Raw genomic sequence first — 24476 nt, 5'->3', positions numbered from 1 at the left:
GAAGGTATACCATCTAGCTGTCATCACATCACCCCAGCGGACCACTAAGCAGCTTCGGTCACAGGTGGCGTCACGAACATTATCCCTTTAAAGACCTTTACCCCCAATTTACAACGGACGTCCCTAGGGCCACGGACCCGGACAGCCACCGTGACATCCCCACTGAGAACCGAGGGACCCGGTACCAAGTACCCCATAGCCCTACTGGGGGCGCTTCATATATAGTTTGAGGTCTGGGATCTGCCAATATGTGGCTGGTTTTCTGACTGTTTCGGATAACATGATACATGGTTTTAACTTTTTTGTCTAGTTTTGCTTAAATACAGGTCAATATTAAATAGTCTCCTGATGAGTCGCCTTTGGTGAGGACGATGAAACCCGTAGAAATGAGAGGCTTGGAGAGTGAGTGTGTATACGTCACCTCACCCTATATAATGAAATGTGGGGTACATGTTTTTTCTATTAGTCACCTGCTGACTAACCTTCAGGGTATAAATTATGGGTATAGTTTTACATTTGGAATTAATAAAATTTAGTTTTATCCTTTTGTCAGCAAACATGAGGAATGACAAGAGAACCCATTTAAGAAGATTCAATTTTGGTTAAAACTATGCCAACATTATGAACATAAAAAGGCTTCTCCCCTATGTAATGTCTGATGTTTATTAACAGTTGATTTCCAAGTAAAGTATTTCTTACATTAAGAAAATAAAAAAGGCTTCTCTGTGTGACTGCTCTGATGCCTAACAAGAAGCGCTTTCCTGTTAAAACATATCCCACATTCTGAACAGGAAAAAGGCTTCTCCCCTGTGTGAGTTCTATGGTGCCTAACCAAATCTGGTTTCAGGTTAATACATTTCCCACATTCTGAACAGGAAGAAGGCTTCTCCTCTTTGTGAGTTCTCTGGTGACTAACAAGATGCCATTTCTGGTTAAAACATTTTCCATATTCTGAACAGGAAAAAGGCTTCTCCCGTGAGTTCTATGGTGCCTAACCAAATCTGATTTCAGGTTAAAACATTTCCCACATTCTGAACAGGAAAAGGCTTCTCCCCTGTGTGAGTTCTATGGTGAGTAATAAGCAGTGATTTACATGTAAAACATTTCCCACATTCTGAACAGGAAAAAGATTTCTTCCCTGTGTGAGTTCGATGGTGCCTAACCAAATCTGATTTCTGGATAAAACATTTCCCACATTCTGAACAGGAAAAAAGGCTTCTCCTCTTTGTGACTGCTCTGATGTCTAACAAGATGACATTTCTGGTTAAAACATTTCCCACATTCTGAACAGGAAAAAGGCTTCTCCCCTGTGTGAATTCTATGGTGAGTAACAAGCAGTGATTTACATGTAAAACATTTCCCACATTCTGAACAGGAAAAAGACTTCTCCCCTGTGTGAGTTCGATGGTGCCTAACCAAATCTGATTTCTGGATAAAACATTTCCCACATTCTGAACAGGAAAAAGGCTTCTCCTCTTTGTGACTGCTCTGATGTCTAACAAGATGCCATTTCAGGTTAAAACATTTCCCACATTCTAAACAGGTAAAAGGCTTCTCCCCTGTGTGAGTTCGATGGTGATTAACCAAATCTATTTTCCATTTAAAACATTTCCCACATTCTGAACAGGAAAAAGGCTTCTCCCCTGTGTGAATTCTATGGTGAGTAACAAGCAGTGATTTACATGTCAAACATTTCCCACATTCTGAACAGGAAAAAGACTTCTCCCCTGTGTGAGTTCTATGGTGCCTAACCAAATCTGATTTCTGGATAAAACATTTCCCACATTCTGAACAGGAAAAAGGCTTCTCCTCTTTGTGACTGCTCTGATGTCTAACAAGATGCGATTTCTGGTTAAAACCTTTCCCACATTCTGAACAGGTAAAAGGTTTCTCTCCTGTGTGGATTCTTTGATGGCTATCAAGATTTATTTTCCATTTAAAACATTTCCCACATTCTGAACAGGAAAAAGGCTTCTCTCCTGTGTGATTTCTCTGGTGACTAACAAGATGCCATTTCTGGTTAAAACATTTCCCACATTCTGAACAGGAAAATGACTTATTTGCTTTAGGAGCAGTTTGTCTTTTAATGCCTCGTTTATGACTTTGGTTTTCCTTAGTAGTCAGTAATGAATCAGAAGATGGGACCTGTTTCATAGGACCAGATGACAGATCTTTGCTGTGAATAGATGATGATATATCTGAAGTAATTTCATTCCCTTCAGTTGTATCTTGTAGGATCTCAAGATCATCAGATTTAAAAACTGAAGCTGTCAACTGTCCCTCTGATCTCCTGGGACAGTCATCTGCTAAGATAAAAAAAACAATTTTTTAATAAAATATCCTTGAGTTTTATATTTTTGAACATTTCAACTTAAACCATCCATAAAAATGGCAAGCTATGTAAAAACTTTAATTATTTACCAAACAATGACTGTTCAAAGTCTAATAGAAAACCTTGTTAGATTAACCAGTAGTGTGTGGTGTTCAACTGTTTGTTCATTCTGCCTCCCAAATATTGAATAAAAAGAATCAATCAATGTTATGTAGGCAAAAATAATGACTGAGGACTAAGGGCACACTTGTTGCTCGAAACGCGTCCAGTCAGGTGCTGGTTGCTCTCTGTTACCCACCATGCAGGTCATGTCTCTGCAGCATTTTAATGTGATCTAATAAAGTTTCTACATTTTATCCCTGGAGCTGGATCCACATCTTCTTTTTCTACAGGTCAACCAGTGTTGTGGCAGCAACACTTTGTTTCCGTGCTCGGACTGATACTTACCACATCGCACAGATGAACTAAGGGTGAGCTGAAATATACCTTTTTTTTTCTGTGTTAGGCAAAAATAATACCAATTCTCATCTCACAAAAAACAAGTCCCCTGTCAGGTCCATCATCGATCAATGGATAAACAGAGGTTAGAATATAGCACGGAGAGTCTCCCAATAATTAAAACGTAACTTTTAATCACTAAGATAAAATGGACAAACTAACATGACAAAATTAACACATGTGAATAAGGTGCTCGTGCAAGCCAGTGCTCAAGATAAAAATTGGTTTGGTCTCACCAATGGGAACGACAAATGTCCACAGCAGGTTCCTCCTGTTGCCTTCTCTAGATAGGAGGAGAGGAAAGAGAGGGAGGCGGTATAGGGCTTTACTAAACTCCCTGTCGTGCCCCTTGTATTGCTCCTGTCCTAACAAGGACAGGCCCCAAGTATACCCTGCTAGGGACAACAACCATCCACTACATATAATATATAAGTCTCCCTACGTGTTTCCTCCCCAGTCACGGGAATTCATCAGGGGAGTTCATTTAAAGCCAATGGGACATAAAGTATGCAAAAAATTAAAGTGTCCTTCATCTAGGTAACCCTGCAGTGCCAGGATACCTATCAATGGGTGTGACAATTTGTGTCACTGCCTATGGGTAGTTATGAATCCCTGTGACTGGGGAGGAAACGCGTAGGGAGACCTATATATTAGATGTCGTGGATGGTGGTTGTCCCTAGCAGGGTATACTTGGGGCCTGTCCTTGTTAGGACAGGAGCAATACAAGGGGCACGACAGGGAGTTTAGTAAAGCCCTATACCCCCCTCCCTCTCTTTCCTCCCCTCCTATTTAGAGAAGGCAACAGGAGGAATCTGCTGTGGACATTTGTCTGTTCCCATTGGTGAGATCAAACCAATTTTTATCTTGAGCACTGGTTTGCATGAGCACCTTATTCACATGGGTTAATTGTGTCATGTTAGTTTGTCCATTTTATCTTAGTGATTAAAAGTTACGTTTTAATTATTGGGAGACTCTCCGTGCTATATTCTACTGATATGCCTGAGGGTATTGTATAGGTGTGACCCATCTCACACTTTTTCTAGGTTTGAAAAACAGGTTCCCACACTATTAGTAGCTCAAAGGCTGTTGAAAAGCAGCAGAGTTTCTATAAACCAATCCAGCAAAATCCGCTCTCACTTCTGAGTCTTGCAGTGAGCTCAAACAACATTTAGGATCCCTGTATTTAGCAATATTATAGTGAGAAGAATCCACTTACTCTGCGGTGTGTGTCTCCTGGAGCACAATCTGGGCACTATGTGCTGGGTAATAAAATGGCAAATGTGTAATTTTCTCATCCACTTCGTGCTAATTTCCAGAAAGTGGATGTGGATTCAAAATATTCACTCCTCCTACACACGTGGTCAAAATTGTTGGTACCCCTCGTTTAATGACAGAAAACCCCACAATGGTCACAGAAATAACTTGAATCTGACAAAAGTAATAAATAAAAAAATCTATGAAAATGAACAAATAAAAGTCAGACATTGCTTTTCAACCATGCTTCCACAGAATTTAAAAAAAAAATAAAACTCAGGAAATAGGCCTGGACAGAAATGATGATACCCTTAACTTAACCGCTTTGTGACCGCCAACGGTAGATAAACGTCAGCGCTGCACAAAGCCCTGCTAGCGCCGACGTTTATCTACCGTTTGTCTATGGTCGGCGGTTTTGTGCTCATCAGGACCCCCATGTACCTTATAATGCGGGGATTCTGGAGCACAACACTTACTGTGACCCCCGACCTCATTGAGACTTGATTGGTTCAGGTCGTGATGACGTCAGCGTCACACCAGCAAATGAGACAAATCACTAAGAAAGTGTGTTGTAGCAATTAACTTTCCCTGGCGATCTGCCTCATAAAAACGCCATTTCTCCTCAAATGTCCATTCAGTGAGAGATTAGAGGAGAATCAGTGTTACAAGTGCTGCTGGCAACAGCTGTGTCAGTCAGCGATCTTGTTATAAAGTAAAAATAACAGATAAGGCAGGTTAGGGTTAGTGCTATAGTTAGGGCTAGTGTTGGGGCTAAAGTTAGGGTTTATTCTAAAGTTAGGGTTAGGCTAAAGAATTAAGCTTTTCTCAATTGTCTCCCCAATAATTTGGTCAAATCAGTGTTTTCTATTTCCGAAAAAAAAACAAATAAAATGGCCCGTCAGTATTATAGTGCAGAGGAGGCTTATGTGCAGCGCCCCAGAGTCCTGGTCGTTGCAGTACTGATGCTCCGCCGCTAAGGGGGGCTATGGTACGTCTGATGGCACTGAAGGAGTTCACCTGGCCAGGTATCACAGACACCAATACACTTCACAGTCTGGCCTCCAGGGGGAGCTCAGGGTGCTATGTATTAGGCCACTCCTCACAGTCTGGTAAAACTGGGGGTTGGATAGGAAGTTAGTGAGAAAGCTGACTGGGAATCGAACAGGCAACATCCCGTGGCAGGGGGTGTTGCGGGGAGAGACTCAGGGGGGTCCCTGTCAGGGGTGGGATCCTGACAGAGGCCTAGCGAACTGAGAGAGCGTTACGGGACCGCGCCTGCACTAGATAGCGGCGGTGCCCTAAGAAAGGACAAGAAGCGAGGTTTATTGTGCTGAGTGAGAAACGAGATCAACGCAACAAGGAGAATACCAGTAGGAGTCGTGCTGTAAGACGAAGCAACATCCTACTGAGGCGCGTAATCGGTGGCCGGAACGCCGAGGAAGTATAGAGCTCCAGGCCAAACTTCAAACCTACGGCAGGACAGTCAGTTACAGGCGGGCTGTCTCACTCAAATCACCTAGGAAGACACAGGGAGGGCAACAACAGGAGAGGGGCGACGCTAGAGTCCCGGAAGAGCTCCGAGCCTCCCCGTCATACGGGTGCGTCCTAACCATAGCATCTGGAGGACGAGGAAGAACATCAGAATCGAGTTGTGAGGGAACACGAGAAACAGACAGAACAGTTGTGGGGACTATCCCGTAAGCACAGCAGGGGAGGACCACAACACACAAGCGCTAGACGGTAGGCACAGATTTCCACCTGCAAAGGGAACTCTGGAGGTGCCATCGGACCGGCCGGACTTGCGCAGCCTGGTGAACCGTATTCCGGACTGAGGATCCTGAAGCCATCAGTAAAGAGGTAAAGAGACTGCAACCTGGTGTCCTCGTTATTTGCTGCGACCAGCACCACACCACAACACTACCATCATCACCTTTATTGTACGCCCCTCAGCAGGGTCACGGACCGGGTCTAGCCACCGTGACAACCCCAGAGCAGAGACTCAGAGGCCCGGTATCGGGTACCCCTCGGCCCTGCGGCAGTGGGGGCGCTACATATGCACTTTTATGTTATGACAGTGAAGATAGTGCAGTGCCGGATAGGGATGTGGATTTCGAGGGCTTTAGTAGCAGCGACAGTGATAGCTCAGAAATGATCCTGGTCCATCCTCACACACAAGGACCAGTACAACAAGAAGGACAAATAGCGCTTCTGGAGAAATGTCTCCTACTCGGGGAACAATGCCCAGTATTAGCGCTGTCCCTAGTGCTCGTGAGTTGGCACACACCAATGTCCAAGGGGCTTTGCCTCTTGATGTAGCATTACCCAGATGGGAGGATTCGGATTCGGCTACTCCAGTCATCCCTAATTTTATTGCCATTCCTGGTATAATGTGGAAAATTTAGGACCAATCAATTTTTTTTTTATTTGTTTGACAGATAGCTTGCTACAGCATATTGTCCTACAAATTTATGTGTGTCCCAATTCATCAGCCAGAATCCATGGCAATCATGGTAATACGGCCGGACTACACCACCGATAAAGCAGCCACAGCCGGTGACTGAGAAGAATCTGTGACCTCTCCACATTTTGTGGTTACTACTCACCTGGGTAGTCATATGTGGGAATCTCCTCTTTACACCACTCATCACCCCTCACATATGTCTCTGTAGTATTAATATGGGTCAGATCTTCACCCTGAAACAAATATTATAAAAGTCACCGACAGATGGAGAAGTCCCATCTATGATCAGCTCTAATCCTGCCATCTCCACCGTTCTCATTACACAAGTATAAAACATATAATACTGGTGGATAAAACAAGACTGAGCACAAGACCTTCACCGGCGTCTACACATCATAGGGGAGATCTCCTGACACCTTCTCTCCATCTACCTGATGGTCCTGAGGAGCATTGGGATCTTCTTGGTTACAGTCCTGTGGAAGAAGAGGACGGGGACATCTCTCTGGTGTTGTCCTCTTACTGGATAGATCTGGAGGAAACACATACAAGGAGTGAAATCATTCTTTACATACAGATAATTATAGGCCGTGTGTATTTAGTCCTGTCTATTACCTGGAGATGTGAGGGGCTGGGGAACCTCCATTATGACGTTCTTGTACAGATCTCTGTGTCCTTCTAAATACTCCCACTCCTCCATGGAGAAATAGACAGCGACATCCTGACACCTTATAGGAACCTGACACATACAATGATACCTTCATCCCCCGATCCCTTCATAGTGTTACTGTATAATGTCCCAGCATTCCCAGCAGTGTCACCTCTCCAGTCAGCAGCTCAATCATCTTGTAGATGAGTTCTAGGATCTTCTGGTCATTGATGTCCTCATGGATCAGGGGGTGAGGTGGAGGCCCCGTGATTGGGCTCAGGGGTCTTCCCCATCCCTCAGACACAGGGTCCTGACAGCGATCACTAGAGGTCTTCTTCACCACTGTGTAATCCTGGTAATGGAGAGACACATTAATAAATCTCACTACAGACATTTCCAGAGTCCTCACCTCTCCAGTTCTGTCCATCTGTTATTCCCATAGATAAGAATGATGTAATGTGACGTCATCAGAATCTCTCACCTCTCCAGTAAGCCGGAAGAGGATCTCTAGGGTGAGGTGTAATATCCTCTCCGCCATCTTGTCTCTGTCCATATCCATCTGTGATGGGTAAATCAGGAAAATTCTCTTTTGTAGAAGATCTTCACTGAGAAGATCCGATATTATAGGGACCTGAATGAGAAGATGAGCCGATGTAACATCATAAGAATCCTGTGTAATAATACAATTACTGGAGATAATAAGGGAAACATATGAGATTTATTATTATACAGTATTTAGTTTCCTTCTTTAGATCTACTAATAAATCCTATATATTTAGGTATTACACTGACAGCAGTGATGATACACGGTACTACAGTAGTACAGGGCATTACCGGAGCCATCATAGGTTTGTATGTTGGATGATCGCACTGATCAGAGGGGTTTAACAATGGTTCATATATTCTATAGAGTCATTACACAGTGATCTATTACATGTGTTTATTTCTGTTAATGTTGATGATTATGGCTTACAGCTAATGAAATCCCAAAAGTCATTATCTTAGCAAATTAGAATAATTAAAGGGAACCTGTCACCTCTTTTGGCCGCTATAAAATGCGGCCACTGCCTTGAGGGCTGATATACAGCGTTCTATAATACTGTAAATAGGACCCCGGCCCGAACTGCAAGATAAGAAAAATAAGTTTTATTATGCTCACCGGGGGGGGGGGGGGGGGGGGTTTGAGGTGGGGGGAGGGCGGTACAGTGCGATCCGATGGGTGTCGTGGGTTCGGGTCCTCCCATTTTCTTGCTTCATCGCTACCCAGCACAAGAAGAAAAAGATATGCAAACCAACGGGATCCACCTTAACCCCTTCACCCCCAAGGGTGGTTTGCACGTTATGGACCGGGCCAATTTTTACAATTCTGACCACTGTCCCTTTATGAGGTTATAACTCTGGAACGCTTCAACGGATCCTGGTGATTCTGACATTGTTTTCTCGTGACATATAGTACTTCATGATAGTGGTAAAATTTCTTTGATATTACCTGCGTTTATTTGTGAAAAAAATGGAAATTTGGCGAAAATTTTGAAAATTTAGCAATTTTCCAAATTTGAATTTTTATGCAATTAAATCACAGTGATATGTCACACAAAATACTTAATAAGTAACATTTCCCACATGTCTACTTTACATCAGCACAATTTTGGAACCAAAATTTTTTTTTGTTAGGGAGTTATAAAGGTTAAAAGTTGACCAGCAATTTCTCATTTTTACAACACCATTTTTTTTTAGGGACCACATCTCATTTGAAGTCATTTTGAGGGGTCTATATGATAGAAAATACCCAAGTGTGACACCATTCTAAAAACTGCACCCCTCAAGGTGCTCAAAACCACATTCAAAAAGTTTATTAACCCTTCAGGTGTTTCACAGGAATTTTTGGAATGTTTAAATAAAAATGAACATTTAACTTTTTTTCACACAAAATTTACTTCAGCTCCAATTTGTTTTATTTTACCAAGGGTAACAGGAAAAAATGGACCCCAAAAGTTGTTGTACAATTTGTCTTGAGTACGCTGATACCCCATATGTGGGGGTAAACCACTGTTTGGGCACATGGGAGAGCTCGGAAGGGAAGGAGCGCCGTTTGACTTTTCACTGCAAAATTGACAGGAATTGAGATGGGACGCCATGTTGCGTTTGGAGAGCCACTGATGTGCCTAAACATTGAAACCCCCCACAAGTGACACCATTTTGGAAAGCAGACCCCCTAAGGAACTTATCTAGATGTGTTGTGAGCACTTTGACCCACCAATTGCTTCACAGAAGTTTATAATGCAGAACCGTAAAAATAAAAAATCATATTTTTTCACAAAAATGATCTTTTCGCCCCCAATTTTTTATTTTCTAAAGGGTAAGAGAAGAAATTGGATGGCAAAAGTTGTTGTACAATTTGTCCTGAGTACGCTGATACCCCATATGTGGGGGTAAACCACTGTTTGGGCGCACGGGAGAGCTCGGAAGGGAAGGAGCGCCGTTTGAATTTTCACTGCAAAATTGACAGGAATTGAGATGGGACGCCATGTTGCGTTTGGAGAGCCACTGATGTGCCTAAACATTGAAGCCCCCCCACAAGTGACACCATTTTGGAAAGTAGACCCCCTAAGGAACTTATCTAGAGGTGTGGTGAGAGCTTTGAACCCCCAAGTGTTTCACTACAGTTTATAACGCAGAGCCGTGCAAATAAAAAATATTTTTTTTCCACAAAAATTATTTTTTAGCCCCCAGTTATGTATTTTCCCAAGGGTAACAGGAGAAATTGGACCCCAAGAGTTGTTGTCCAACTTGTCCTGAGTATGCTGATACCCCATATGTGGGGGGGAACCACCGTTTGGGCGCATGGGAGGGCTCGGAAGGGATGGAGCGCCATTTGGAATGCAGACTTAGATGGAATGGTCTGCAGGCATCACATTGCGTTTGCAGAGCCCCTAATGTACCTAAACAGTAAAACCCCCCCACAAGTGACACCATTTTGGAAAGTAGACCCCCTAAGGAACTCATCTAGATGTGTTGTGAGAGCTTTGAACCCCCAAGTGTTTCACTACAGTTTATAACGCAGAGCCGTGCAAATAAAAAATATTTTTTTTCCACAAAAATTATTTTTTAGCCCCCAGTTATGTATTTTTCCAAGGGTAACAGGAGAAATTGGACCCTATATATTGTTGTCCAATTTGTCCTGAGTACGCTGATACCTGATATCTGGGGGGGAACCACCGTTTGAGCGCATGGCAGAGCTCGGAAGGAAGGATCATCATTTGCAATGCAGACTTAGATGGATTGGTCTACAGGCGTCACATTGCGTTTGCAGAGCCCCTAATGTACCTAAACAGTATAAACCCCCCCACAAGTGACCCAATATTGGAAACTAGACCCCCCAAGGAACTTATCTAGTTGTGTTGTGAGAACTTTGAACCCCCAAGTGTTTCACTACAGTTTAGAACGCAGAGCCGTGAAGATAAAAAAAATAAAAAATTTCCCCCAAAAATTATTTTTTAGCCCCCAGTTTTGTATTTTCCCAATGGTAACAGGAGAAATTGGACCCCAAAAGTTGTTGTCCAATTTGTCTTGAGTACGCTGATACCCCATATGTGGGGGGGAACCACCGTTTGGGCGCATGGGAGGGCTCGGAAAGGAAGGAGCGCCATTTGGAATGCAGACTTAGATGGAATGGTCTGCAGGCGTCACATTGCGTTTGCAGAGCCCCTAATGTACCTAAACAGTAGAAACCCCCCACAAGTGACACCATTTTGGAAAGTAGAACCCCTAAGGAACTCATCTAGATGTGTTGTGAGAGCTTTGAACCCCCAAGTGTTTCACTACAGTTTATAACGCAGATCCATGCAAATAAAAAAAAAATTTCCACAAAAATTATTTTTTAGCCCCTAGTTTTGTATTTTTCCAAGGGTAACAGGAGAAATTGGACCCCAAAAGTTGTTCTCCAATGTGTTCCGAGTACGCTGATACCCCATATGTTGGGGTAAACCCCTGTTTGGGCACACGGGAGAGCTTGGAAGGGAAGAAGCACTGTTTTACTTTTTCAACGCAGAATTGGCTGGAATTGAAATCGGACGCCATGTCACGTTTGGAGAGCCCCTGATGTGCCTAAACAGTGGAAACCCCCCAATTATAACTGAAACCCTAATCCAAACACACCCCTAACCCTAATCCCAACGGTAACCCTAACCACACCTCTAACCCAGACACACCCCTAACCCTAATCCCAACCCTATTCCCAACCGTAAATGTAATCCAAACCCTAACCCTAACTTTAGCCCCAACTCTAGCCCTAACCCTAGCCCTAACCCTAATGGAAAAATGGAAATAAATACATTTTTTACATTTTTTTAATTTTTCCCTAACTAAGCGGGTGATGAAGGGGGGTTTGATTTACTTTTATAGCGGGTTATTTAGCGGATTTTTATGATTGGCAGCCATCACACACTGAAAGACGCTTTTTATTGCAAAAAATATTTTTTGCGTTACCACATTTTGAGAGCTATAATTTTTCCAGATTTGAGACCACAGAGTCATGTGAGGTCTTGTTTTTTGTGGGACGAGTTGACGTTTTTATTGGTAACATGTTCGGGCATGGGATATTTTTTTGATCGCTTTTTATTCCGATTTTTGTGAGGCAGAATGACCAAAAACCAGCTATTCATGAATTTCTTTTGGGGGAGGCGTTTATACCGTTCCGCGTTTGGTAAAATTGATAAAGCAGTTTTATTCTTCGGGTCAGTACGATTACAGCGACACCTCATTTATATCATTTTTTTTTGTTTTGGCGCTTTTATACGATAAAAGCTATTTTATAGAAAAAATAATTATTTTGGCATCGCTTTATTCTGAGGACTATAACTTTTATATTTTTTTGCTCATGATGGTGTATGGCGGCTCGTTTTATGCGGGACAAGATGACGTTTTCAGAGGTACCATGGTTATTTATATCCGTCTTTTTGATCGCGTGTTATTCCACTTTTTGTTTGGCGGTATGAGAATAAAGCGTTGTTTTTTGCCTCGTTTTTTTTTTTTTTTTTTTTACGGTGTTCACTGAAGGGGTTAACTAGTGATATAATTTTATAGGTGGGGTCGTTACGGACGCGGCGATACTAAATATGTGTACTTTTATTGTTTGATTTTTTTTTTATTTAGATAAAGAAATGTATTTATGGGAATAATATTTTTTTTTTTTATTTATTTATTTAGGATTTTTTTTTTTTTTTTTTTTTTACACATGTGGACATTTTTTTTTTTACTTTTTTACTTTGTCCCAGGGGGGGACATTACAGATCGATGATGTGATAGTGTGCACAGCACTTTGTCAGATCACCGATCTCACTTACATCGGTGCAGGCTTACCAGTGTCTGCTCTGAGCAGGCACTCGGTAAGCCACCTCCCTCCCTGCAGGACCCGGATGCCGCGGCCATCTTGGATCCGGGACCTGCGGCGAGGAGGGAGGTGGGAGACCCTCGGAGCAATGCGATCACATCGCGTTGCTCCGGGGGTCTCAGGGAAGCCCGCAGGGAGCCCCCTCCCTGCGCGATGCTTCCCTATACCGCCGATCATGTTTGATCGCGGTGTGCCGGGGGTTAATGTGCCGGGGGCGGTCCGTGACCGCTCCTGGCACATAGTGCCGGATGTCAGCTGCGATAGTCAGAAATAACTAACCAAAAAGAAAAAATTGCTAGGATATTGTAGTACTGCAGTATATCTATTTCCCTGATTATCTCTCTATAGGGGTCTGCTTTTATTTGCTTACCAACTGTGTGCACGCATGCCGTGTTGAACCAGATAGGATCCATGACGTATTTCTTCCCGATACTAGCCTGGAGTATATGTTACCTGTCATAGTACTCAGGGGGGTCAGTTGGCAGTAAACAATAGGCTTCTTATATGTATATTTGACTAAGATTGGTGTACCCGCATACCTAGCAATTTTTTCTTTGTGGTTATTTCTCCTGTCCCACATATGCTGTGAAGTATTAGCTTCCTTCATTCCCTCGGGTAAAATTACTCATGGCCTATTCAGCCATACTAGTGTTTTAAATGTTTTTATATGTATGTTTTGCCTGGTTCCGTTTGTGGATTACTATTTTTGTACAATAAAATTGACTATTTAAGGTGGATCCCGTTGGATTGCATATCTTTTTCTTTTTGTGTTCGGTAACTATTCATATGCAATGGTTGATCCCTAACTTTCGTATTGGAGTGGTGCCCGCTTTTCTCTATCGCTACCCAGCATCGCGCTCCTGCGCAGGAGTACTTATCAGCCCTGTTGAGGGCAGAGGAGAGTACTGCAGTGCGCTGGGAAAGATCAGAGGCCTAGTGCCAGCGCACTGCAGTACTTTACTCTGCCCTCAGCAGGGAATATAAGTACACCTGTGCAGGAGCGCGATACGGGGGAGCGATGAAGCCAGCAGAAGGGGGGTGCCAGACCCGGACCTGCGACACCCATAGGACCAGACCGCACCGTACCGCCACCCGGAGGAGCATTATAAAAATTATTTTTCTTGTCTTGCACATCGGATCAGGGGCTTATCTACAGAAAGGCAGTGGCAGCATCTTATCTCAGCCACAACGGCTGACAGGTTCACTTTAACAAGAAACACCTGCAAAGGCTCCTAAGTGTTTATAAAGGTCCCTTAGTCTGTTTCACTAGCTCCGCAATCATGGGGAAGACTCTGACCTGACTGATGTCCAGAAGGCGTCAATGACACACTCCACAAGGAGGAGAAGCCACAAAAGGTCATTGCTAAAGAAGCCGGCTGTTCACACAGTGCTGTATCCAAGGATATTAATGGGAAGTTGAGTGGAAGGAAAAAGTGTGGTAGAAAAAGGTGCACAAGCAACCGGGATAACCGCAGCCTGAAAAGGATTGTTAAGAAAAGGCCATTCAATAATGTGGGGGAGATTCACAAGGAGCGGACTGCTGCTGGAGTCATTGCTTCACCACACACAGATGTCTCCAGGACATGGACTACAAGTGTCACATTCCTTGTGTCAGCCACTCATGACCAATAGACAACGCCAGAAGTGTCTTAGGGAATGTTTCCACGGTCAGGATTGCATCAGGATTTGACGCAGGTAAAATCTGCACCTGAGGTCACTGGCAGGTCACCTGCAATTTTGATGCGTTTTTTTTCACGCGAATTTGTGTGTGTTTTTGTAAGCTCAATAAAGATATACAAAAAAAAAAAGAACTGTGAAGTCATTTCTTGTCCAACATCTTCATTTACATACTCCATTAAAAAATAATGTTTACACACACAGATAGATAATAGATAGATATGGGACAGATAGAGCTATTGTATCTATTATCTATAAATAGATATATTATCTATCATACATCTATCATCCATCTATCGATAGATATATCTATAGATAGCTAGATATATCGATAAATGATCGATAGATACAATAGATAATAGATAGATGATAGATAGCTCTATCGCATCTACAGTATCTATAAATATATCTATCGATAGATATATCTATATATAGATATATCGATAGATAATAGATGTATATGATAGATAAGATAGATACGATAGATCTATCTATTATCTGTTATCTATCATCTATCTATCATATCTATTATCTATCTAGCTAGATAGATATATCGATAGATGATAGATAATAGATATATAATAGCAAGGCCGATGTTTATTAATGAACGTTTAATTTAAAAAATAAAAAAAGGGGAAAAAATAGAATTATTCATACCGTTAATTCGGTTTCTAGGAACCTTCCACGACGGCATATGGAGGTTGCCTCTTTGCCCTAATGGGGAACAGGAAATGGAGAGGTTAAAAGGCCCTCCCACCTCCCCCACACCAGTGACTTATAACTGAAAACCATAACATCGGTTTACCTTGAATCCAAGATTAAAATCCAGGAGTATAGGGAGGGAACTAGCTCCGTCGTGGAAGGTTCCTAGAAAACGAATTAACGGTAAGAATAATTCTATTTTCTCTAGTCACCTTCCACGACGGCATATGGAGGAATACCAACTAATTTGGCGCTAGGGAGGGACAACGGCCTGGAGTACTTTCCATCCGAAAGCCAAATCCTTGTTGGGCATTATGTCCAATCTGTAATGTCTGGAGAAAGTATGTAACGAAGACCAAGTAGCTGCCCTGCAGATTTGTTCTGCCGATGCACCTGCTCTTTCTGCCCAGGAGACTGAGGTTGATCTAGTTGAATGAGCCTTGATTCCCACTGGAGGGGTTTTATCTTGAGCAAGATATGCTTCTGCTATTGCTTTCTTGATCCAGTTGGCAATAGTACTTTTTGGCTACCTTCTTCCATTTATTTTGTCCTGATGGATGGACAAACAGATTCTGGTCAATTCTGTAAGAGCTGGTTTGCTCTAGGTAAAATAATACAATGCGTCTGACATCCAGCATATGAAATCTCTCTTCTTTTGGATTTATAGGATTTTGGCAAAAAGAAGGTAGAACAATTTCTTGAGAGCGGTGGAAATCTGATACGACCTTTGGAAGAAAGGAAGGGTCTAGGCGCAGTATTATAGAGTCATCTCGAATGGACAAGTATGGTTCTCTCATTGAGAATGCCTGTAATTCTCCCACCCTCCTTGCTGATGTAATGGCCGCTAGAAAAATTGTTTTATAGATCAGGTTTTCCTGGGAGCAGGAGGATAATGGTTCGAAGGGTGGACCTGTAAGCCCTTGTAACACCAGATTGAGATCCCATAGTGGTACTGTTATTTGTTTCTTGGGGTTCATCCTAGAAGCTGATATCATGAATCTCTTAATCCAGCGATGATTTGCCAGATCCTGATCAAATATTGAACTGAGGGCGGAAACTTGGACTTTAAGAGTGCTAGGTCTGAGGCCTATCTCTAATCCTTTTTGCAGAAAGTCTAGAATTTGTGATAAATTTGGATTGAAGGGATCTGGTACTTGAGGAAGACAAAATGATACAAATTTCTTCCAGACCTTATTGTATATTGCAATGGTTACTGGTTTCCTTGATTTTTGAAGCGTGGAAACCACTGGCTCTGATAGTCCTTTGGCTATCAACACCAGGGCTTCAGTAGCCATGCCGCCAGATTCCATTTGTGAGCATCCAGGAGATGGATTGGTCCTTGAGAAAGAAGGTCTTCCTCCATCTGAAACCGGAACGGGCCATCTGCCTGTAAATTAATTATCAGGTTGTACCAGCTCCTTTTTGGCCACAACGGGGCTACCAATATAGTAGGTGTCCGTTCTCCCCGAACTTTCTGCAAGACTTTTGCCAGTATTGGAATCGGTGGAAATGCATAGGCCAGCCGGAAATTCCATTTCTGGGCCAGAGCATCCACTCCTTTGGAACCGTCTCTGGGGTTTAGGGAGAAGAAGGCTTTGACTTTCGCGTTTTGGCGAGATGCAAATAGGTCGATTTCTGGGAGACCCCACTTGTTCAACAGCATCTCGAAACTTCGGTTGCTCAGACACCATTCCCCCGGATGTATGTCCTGGCGACTTAAATAGTCTGCTTGAGTGTTGGACGAGTCTTTTAGGTGAACTGCCGTCAGGGATAAAAGATGTCTTTCTGCCCAGGAACATAGTCGGGCAGATATGTTCTTCAGGTTGTTGTTTTTTGAACTGCCCTGACGTCTGATGTGAGCCACCAGTCATATTGTCCGAATATACTCGGACGTGATATCCCTTGATAAGGTGACCCCCTACTAGCAGAGCTTCTTCTACAGCTTTTAGTTCTCTGTAGTTGGATGACTTCCTGCTTGTCGACTGGTCCCAGAGACCCTGGAAAGGGATGTGATTTATCATGGCCCCCCAGCCCCTCTCGCTGGCATCTGTTGTAACTGTAGTCAGAGGGACCTGCGCCTAACTGACTCCCTTTTGTAGGTTTTTTGGGGTCATCCACCACGCCAAGGAGGCTTTGACACGTCCTGGTGTGTACAACCTCTTGTTCAAGGAACTGGGACGACCGTTCTAATTCTGCAGGATATGTGCCTGAAGAATTCTGGAGTGGGCTTGGGCCCATGGTACCGATTGGATGCAGGCTGTCATGGATCCTAGAAGGGACATGCCTTCTCTGATTGTAGGGGATCTGGCATCTCTGAACGTCTTGACCTTTGATATTAGGGTTAGACGATGTTCCAATGGAAGGAAGGACATTTGTCTTGCAGAGTCTAGAAGAACTCCCAGGAATTTACTGCATTTGGAGGGTCTCGGGTGTGATTTTTCCAGATTCGGAACCCATCCAAGAGATGTCAGAATATTGAGAATCTTTGATAAATGAGACTCCAGGGTTTGTTTGGTGGGAGCTACTAACAGAAGGTCGTCCAGATACGGCACTATACAGACGCCTTGCCTCCGGATAAGGGAGACTACTTCCCCCATTATTTTGGAAAATACTCTTGGAGCAGAGGAGATACCAAACGGAAGGATGTTGAACTGATAGTGCTCTATTAGATGTCCCTTCTGTACTGCAAATTTGAGATACTGACGATGCCTCTGGTGAATGGGGATGTGAAAGTAAGCATCTTTCAGATCGATCGTAGCCATGAAGGAGTGCGGGCTTATCAAGGGAATAGCATTTTTCACTGATTCCATCTTGAACCTTCGGTATTTGACATGCCGGTTGAGGCCCTTTAGATTTATAATAATACGGGACTCGCCCGATGGTTTGGGAACCAGAAACAGACGTGAGAAATGCCCCGGATCTCTCTCTGATTCCGGAACCCGAGATATTGCATTTGACATTTTTAGGGCCCTGAGACCCGACTCTAATATGGCCTGGTCTTTCAAGGAGGGAAGGGCGGTAATCTTTAGACCCCGCGGGGGAAAGGAAATGAATTCTATTAAGAGACCCTCTTTGATGACGTTGAGGACCCAGGGGCAATTGGTGATGTTTTGCCTGGAGTACAAAATTTGAGAGTCTCCCCCCCACCGGGTCGAAGTCACCGTTTTTCCTGCTGAGCCTGCTGATGCTGCTGGATAAGGATATTTCTTCCCCCTCCTTTTGGGTAACTCCATCTCCCGGACTTGCCTTTCCCTCTCTGAGAGGTTTGGGCCTGAAAGGGACGAAAAAACTTCTTTTTGGGAGCTTTTTGTTCCGGGAGGGCTTTCTTCTTATCAGTTGCCTTTTCCAAGATGTCATCTAGGGAAGGTCCGAAAACATAGTTACCCTTAAACGGTATGGCGCATAATTTGGCTTTTGAGGTTATATCACCAGACCACATTTTTAGCCAAAGCGCCCTTCTGGCTGTATTAGTCTGTACCAAAGACCTCGCAGCAATTCTGATGGTTTCCATGGAAACATCTGCTAGGAAACCCGTGGCTCTAAGGAGACTGGGTAGAGAGTCTAGCAATTCAGCTCTAGAAGTGCCCTGGGATATGTGGGATTCCAGTTCTCCTAACCAGCGAAAAAGTGCTCTAGCCACACATGTTGATGCAATATTGGCTTTGAGGGCTACCATGGAGGTCTCCCACGATTTTTTCAACAGACTTTCTATTTTTCTGTCCATCGGATCTTTGAATTCTGACGAGTCTTCGAATGGAAGAGCCGTTCTCTTAGCCACTCTTGCCACTTGTGAATCAACCTTGGGGATATCCCATTTGGCCGAATCCCCTTCTAAGGGGAATCTATGCTTCATCTCTGATGGGGTACGGAGACGTTTTTCAGGTAGTTCCCACTCCTGATCAATCATATCAGATATATTTGAATGAATTGGGAACCCCACCCGTTTACCCTTAGTTATACCACCAAACATCTGGTCCTGTATGGACTGCGGTTCTGACTCTTCCTCCAGCCCCATAGTACTGCGCACTGCAGCCACTAAATCCTCAACCCATTCTGAAGAGAAAAGATATTACCTAGCTTCAGAGGTTATAGAGGACGTAGGTTCTTCCCGACGACCCGAGGATGAGGCATAGGAGAGGTCTGATTCAGATTCAGAATCCTCATCCTGGATTTTCCTTTTCTTAGCTGGGGAGAGTGGCGGTGGGGGTGGAGGGGTAAAGGCCGCTAGGAATGATTGCACCTCCTGCTTGACCAAGGAGCGGATTTCTTCTAATAAAGGTTGCTCTGCCCTGACAATTTTGTCAGTACAGGTCCTGCAGAGTTTTTTCTCCCATAAGGGTGGCAGCTTAATGTTACAGATGGCACACTTCTTTTTTGTAGTAGTTTTAGGGGCAGACTTTTCTCCCTGAAACGAGAGGGGAGAGAGAGTCATGACTAATAATACCCCTAGATCACTACCTAAGGACCCCTGTCCCTGCAGCACTTACTGTGGCAGGGGCAGCGCTGGGCTCTGCAGGCACAGGGCAGGTACTGCTCTCCATGGCAGGAAAGGTCTTACCTGCGACTTTTTCTGGCAGGTTTTATGCTCTGTAGCATGTCCCTGCCCCCAGCGGTTGTAGAATCCTCCTCCCCTCCATGGTCCTGGGTGGAGGACGGCGTCCTGCACGAGGCACCGCCGGCGGAAGTGCCTCCAGTGAGCGTCGAAAAGACCGGAAGTGACGCGCACGATCACTTCCGGGTCGCCAGCGGCGTGCAGAGGAGAGGAGACCGGAGAGCTCAGGGAGGACTCCGGTCGGGATCACTGGCCTGCTTTGCCCTCACGGGGGCGCGGGAAGGCCAGGGAACGGTCCCGAGGACACCGCAGCGCGGCGGGAGCAGCACGAAAGGGGAGGTAAGATACGACCCCATGCTGCCCAGATTTACATAGGCAGAGCCTTAGTAGGTGCAGTAGTTACCGGCCACCACAGCACATGAAGGAAACCTCTCCTGACCCATGGGGAACAGGAAAGACACTGGTGAGGGGGAGGTGGGAGGGCCTTTTAACCTCTCCGTATTTCCTGTTCCCCATTAGGGCAAAGAGGCAACCTCCATATGCCGTCGTGGAAGGTGACTAGAGAAAAATGGCGTGGGCTCCCGCTGCATTTTCTGCGCCAGAGGGGGAAAGCCGACGGCCGGGGGCCAATATTTGTAGCCTGGGAAGGGGGTAATACTCATGGATCTTCCCAGGCTATGAATATCAGCCCGCAGCTGTCTGCGTAGCCTTTACTGGCTATTAAAATAGGGGTCCCCCCAAAAAAATGACGTGGGGTCCCCCTATATTTTATAGCCAGAAAGGCTACCCAGACAGCTGCGGGCTGATATTCATAGCCTAGAGAGGGGCCATGGATATTGCCCCCCCGGCTACAAATACCAGTCCGCAGCCGCCCCGGAAATGGTGCATCTGTAAGATGCGCCAATTCCGGTAATTAGCCCCTCTCTTCCCACTCCGGTGTAGCTGTGGGATATGGGGTAATAAAGGGTTAATGTTACCTTGCTATTGTAAGGTGACATTAAGCCGCGTTAATAATGGAGAGGTGTCAATAAGACACCTCTCCATTATTAATCCAATAGTAGTGAACGAGTAATAAAAAAAAAAAAAAAGCCAGAAAAAGTTTTTTAATATTCTTCATTTCACCATACTTACAATACTCGATCGCCTGCAAAAAAATTAAAAATAGACCGTATGCTCACTTTCCGCCGTAGTCCAATTAATAACGAGTGTCCCACAATGATCTCTCCTATAGAACAGTGACTTCGCTCTATAGACCTACAGTGACACACTGAGAGGAGACAATGGCTCCTGCAGTGTATCACAGAGGTTACTTTAGTTCAGAGTCTCACTTCATGGCAAAGCTGCGTGGGAATTTTCCCACAGCAGTGCCACAAGTGAGAATAGGGACTATTTCTCACAGGGGCGGAGGAATACAGTGCAGAAGGATACTGTTGTGAGTTCCGTTCTCGAACTCCCTCCTGTGGTCATGAATGGTACTTCGGCGAGTTCTGTCTGTGAACTCCCTCTGGTGGCTGTGAGTGGAGCTACTAGCCATTGAGGTGCATTCCTCACCTGCTCCTCATTTGTTGCTAGACTGGCTTCTCTATTTAACTCCACTCAGATGGTTAGTGTATGCCAGCTGTCGATGTCTTAGCATTGGTTCAGATCTCTCTGGGACCTTTCTGAGGACCTGTCTATTCCAGCAGAAGCTAAGTTCCTGCTAGTTTATTTGTTGCTCATTGTTTTCTTGCTAAATTCTAGTCCAGCTTGCTACTATTATATTGCCTTGTTAGCTGGAAGCTCTGGGGGTGCAGAGTGGCACCACCGCACCGTGAGTCGGTGCGGGGGGTCTTTTGGCATACTCTGTGTGGTTATTTGTAGTTTTTTGTGTTGACCGCAAAGATCCCTTTTCTGTCCTCAATCTGTTCAGTTAGACTGGCCTCCTTTGCTGAAACCTATTTCATTCCTGTGTTTGTGTATTCCTCTTAACTCACAGTCATTACTTGTGGGGGGCTGCCTTTACCTTTGGGGAATTTCTCTGAGGCAAGGTGAGGCTTTGTTTCCTATCTTTAGGGGTAGTTAGCTCTTAGGCTGTGAAGAGGCGTCTAGGCAGAGTCAGGCACGCTCCACGGCTATTTCTAGTGTGTGTGATAGAATTAGGGTTTGCGGTCAGCAGAGTTTCCACTTCCCCAGAGCTAGTCCCGATTCCGTGTATAACTATCAGGTCATTCCTGGTGCACCTAATCACCAGGTCCATAACAGGATACCTTCCGTCATTGTATTCCTGGAGCCCCTGGAGAGTGGTCGTATCACCTGATGCTGCTGCTCTCCACGGGAGATCGTCGTGGGACACTCGTTTTAATTGGATATCTGAGGATCAGGGAGTATATTGTTTATTATTTTTATATTTTTTACAGGTGACAATGGCTTCGGGATCAAGGTGACAAGGTGATTGTGAGTTTGTACTCTATGTTGTATGTACTGTATGTCTATTATGTATACCACAAAAAGAGGAAAAATCCTCCAATATTCAAAAAAAACAAACCAAAAACAGGCAGAGATGCTTGCGTGGTGTACGGTGCATGGTGTACGGTGCATGGTGTACGTTGCATGGTGTACTGTATGTGTACGCATAACGAGTGTCCCACTACGAGTCCAGCTCTGCTACATCTGGATGCCTGACATCCAGATGTAGCAGAACTTGTAGATGATCGGTGGAGATAACTCTGCAGCGATCACCTACACTGCAGCGTTTGCACAATCAGCTGATCGTGAGAACCAGCCTAGTGACCGGAGGTAACCCCGGTCACGTGCGCGGCAGTTCTCGCGATTTCTTATCGCAAGAACTGCAGTGGATGCGGGACTTCCAGCGGCGGGGCAGGTAAGCCCTCATTTAAATTAACAGAAACGCGTAGTAAGTTGCGTTTACGCAGTTACTACGCATGTGACTAAGCATAGATGCGATTTTACCGCATCTAATGATAATGGGAAATTTACGGTGCAGCGACAGAGCGTTGCCGCATGGTAAACAGACATTCTGTGTTCTGAAAAGACGCGCCGCATGTCCGTTTAGCTGGGCCTGCTGCCTGCGTGTTTTACCGCATAGTGGTAATCACTTCCACTAGGCGGTAACATCTGGACGCTGCGTGTTAGACGCTGCGGCTCTATGCAGCATCAAACACGCAGCGTTTCCTGACCGTGGAAACACCCTTACCTGGGCCAAGGAGAAGAAGAACCGGACTGTTGTCAGTGCTCCAAGGTGTTTTCAGATGAAAGTAAATTCTATGGGGGAACACGGGGGCCAGTAGCGATCTATGGGGGCACACAGGAGCCAGTAGTAATATATGGGGCACACGGGGGCCAGTAGTAATATATGGGGGCACACGGGGGCCAGTAGTAATATATGGGGGGCACACGGGGGCCAGTAGTAATATATGGGGGGCACACGGGGGCCAGTAGTAATATATGGGGGGCACACGGGGGCCAGTAGTAATATATGGGGGCACACGGGGGCCAGTAGTAATATATGGGGGGCACACGGGGGCCAGTAGTAATATATGGGGGGCACACGGGGGCCAGTAGTGATATATGGGGGCGCACGGGGGCCAGTAGTAATATATGGGGGCACACAGGGGGGCCAGTAGTAATATATGGGGGCACACGGGGGCCAGTAGTAATATATGGGGGGCACACGGGGGCCAGTAGTAATATATGGGGGGCACACGGGGGCCAGTAGTAATATATGGGGGCGCACGGGGGCCAGTAGTAATATATGGGGGGCACACGGGGGCCGGTAGTAATATATGGGGGGCACACGGGGGCCGGTAGTAATATACGGGGGCCAGTAGTAATATACGAGGGCACACGGGGGCCAGTAGTAATATACGAGGGCACACGGGGGCCAGTAGTAATATACGGGGGCACACGGGGGCCAGTAGTGATATATGGGGGCACACAGGGGCCAGTAGTAATATATGAGAGCACACGGGGGCCGGTAGTGATATATGGGGGCACACGGGGGCCGGTAGTAATATATGGGGGCACACAGGGGCCAGTAGTAATATATGGGGGCACACGGGGGCCGGTAGTAATATATGGGGGCACACAGGGGCCACTAATACTAGTTAGGGCCACATAGAAGGACTTATGGCTCCTGTAGGTGAATATTACCATGTGGAGGAAGAAGGGAGAATTCTTTCAGTGGCCGGTACACAGGGGAGGACATTACTGTCTGCAGACAAAGAGGAAAACGCACTCACTGCACAGACACAGCCAGGACTCCCAGGTGTGAGTAAGCGCTATAGTGAGGGGGCGGAGTATGGAGGCGATATAGGAGGAGGAATCCCCCACATGGAGGGTGACGAGCACTGCGCAGACTCCACCTGCAGAGCCGCACACCGGATCCAAAGAGGAGATGACGTCACGGGAACGGGCGGGGCCTGGCTCACCCTGTGCTTGATGCCCAGTCGCAGCATAGATCTCATTCCCTGAGGCCCCTCATCACGTGACCCCTGACTCCTCCCCCTGTGACCTCATCACAGGTCCTGTGCGCACAGAGCAGCCATATCTGTGGAGTGCGGCTCTGCAGGTGGAGGTATGTGGAGATTCCTCATTACTGAGCGCAGCCGGGGACATTAACCCCTTCTGCACGGAGGAGACTCTTTTGGGGGTGTTGTTGCCCCTTTATAAGAACCATAACGTTGTTGTTCTGTTTCCTGTAATAGATACATACGAGCCAACTATGGAGGACAGGAAGTGAGGAGCGGAGTGTTCTCCTAGTACAGGGCCCCTTTCTTGGCCCCACACAGTGTAATGCCCCCATTATGCCCTGTAAGCAGGTTCTGCCCCACACCCAGCTGCCTCGGGCACTTTACCAGGAGCTGGTACCTCAGATTCTTCCCCGCACCCCTTTCCTTTGTTGGCGCCAAATCTGTTCTGCCTTTGGGGCTCCGGCCTTTATAATATCAGTAACTGCGCCATCAA

At 45.3% G+C, this 24476-nt stretch overlaps 2 protein-coding genes across 2 annotated transcripts in view; one reads left to right on the top strand and one right to left on the bottom strand.

Moving 5' to 3' along the window:
• Positions 1-621: 621 nt before the first annotated feature.
• LOC143766841 (uncharacterized) lies at positions 622-23889 on the bottom strand. Its single transcript, XM_077254826.1, has 8 exons — positions 23753-23889; positions 13881-14059; positions 7673-7822; positions 7364-7543; positions 7158-7281; positions 6977-7074; positions 6688-6778; positions 622-2303 (listed from the first exon to the last, which is right to left on the bottom strand). The coding sequence occupies exons 3-8, from the start codon at positions 7748-7750 to the stop codon at positions 1159-1161; spliced, it is 1716 nt and encodes a 571-aa protein (XP_077110941.1). The 5' UTR covers positions 7751-7822; positions 13881-14059; positions 23753-23889; the 3' UTR covers positions 622-1158.
• Positions 23890-24010: 121 nt separating this feature from the next.
• The window catches only part of LOC143766805 (uncharacterized), a 63946-nt gene continuing 63480 nt past the window's right edge, over positions 24011-24476 (top strand). Inside the window, exon 1 of the mRNA XM_077254768.1 lies at positions 24011-24087. The gene's annotated coding sequence lies outside the window, so the exon portion shown is untranslated. The remainder of the gene's footprint in view (positions 24088-24476) is intronic.

The sequence above is a fragment of the Ranitomeya variabilis genome, chromosome 4 (assembly GCF_051348905.1).
Source record: "Ranitomeya variabilis isolate aRanVar5 chromosome 4, aRanVar5.hap1, whole genome shotgun sequence".
NCBI classification, from domain to species: domain Eukaryota; kingdom Metazoa; phylum Chordata; class Amphibia; order Anura; family Dendrobatidae; genus Ranitomeya; species Ranitomeya variabilis.
The sequence above is the reverse complement of the archived record's forward strand: the minus strand, read 5'-3'. Positions and strand labels throughout refer to the sequence as shown.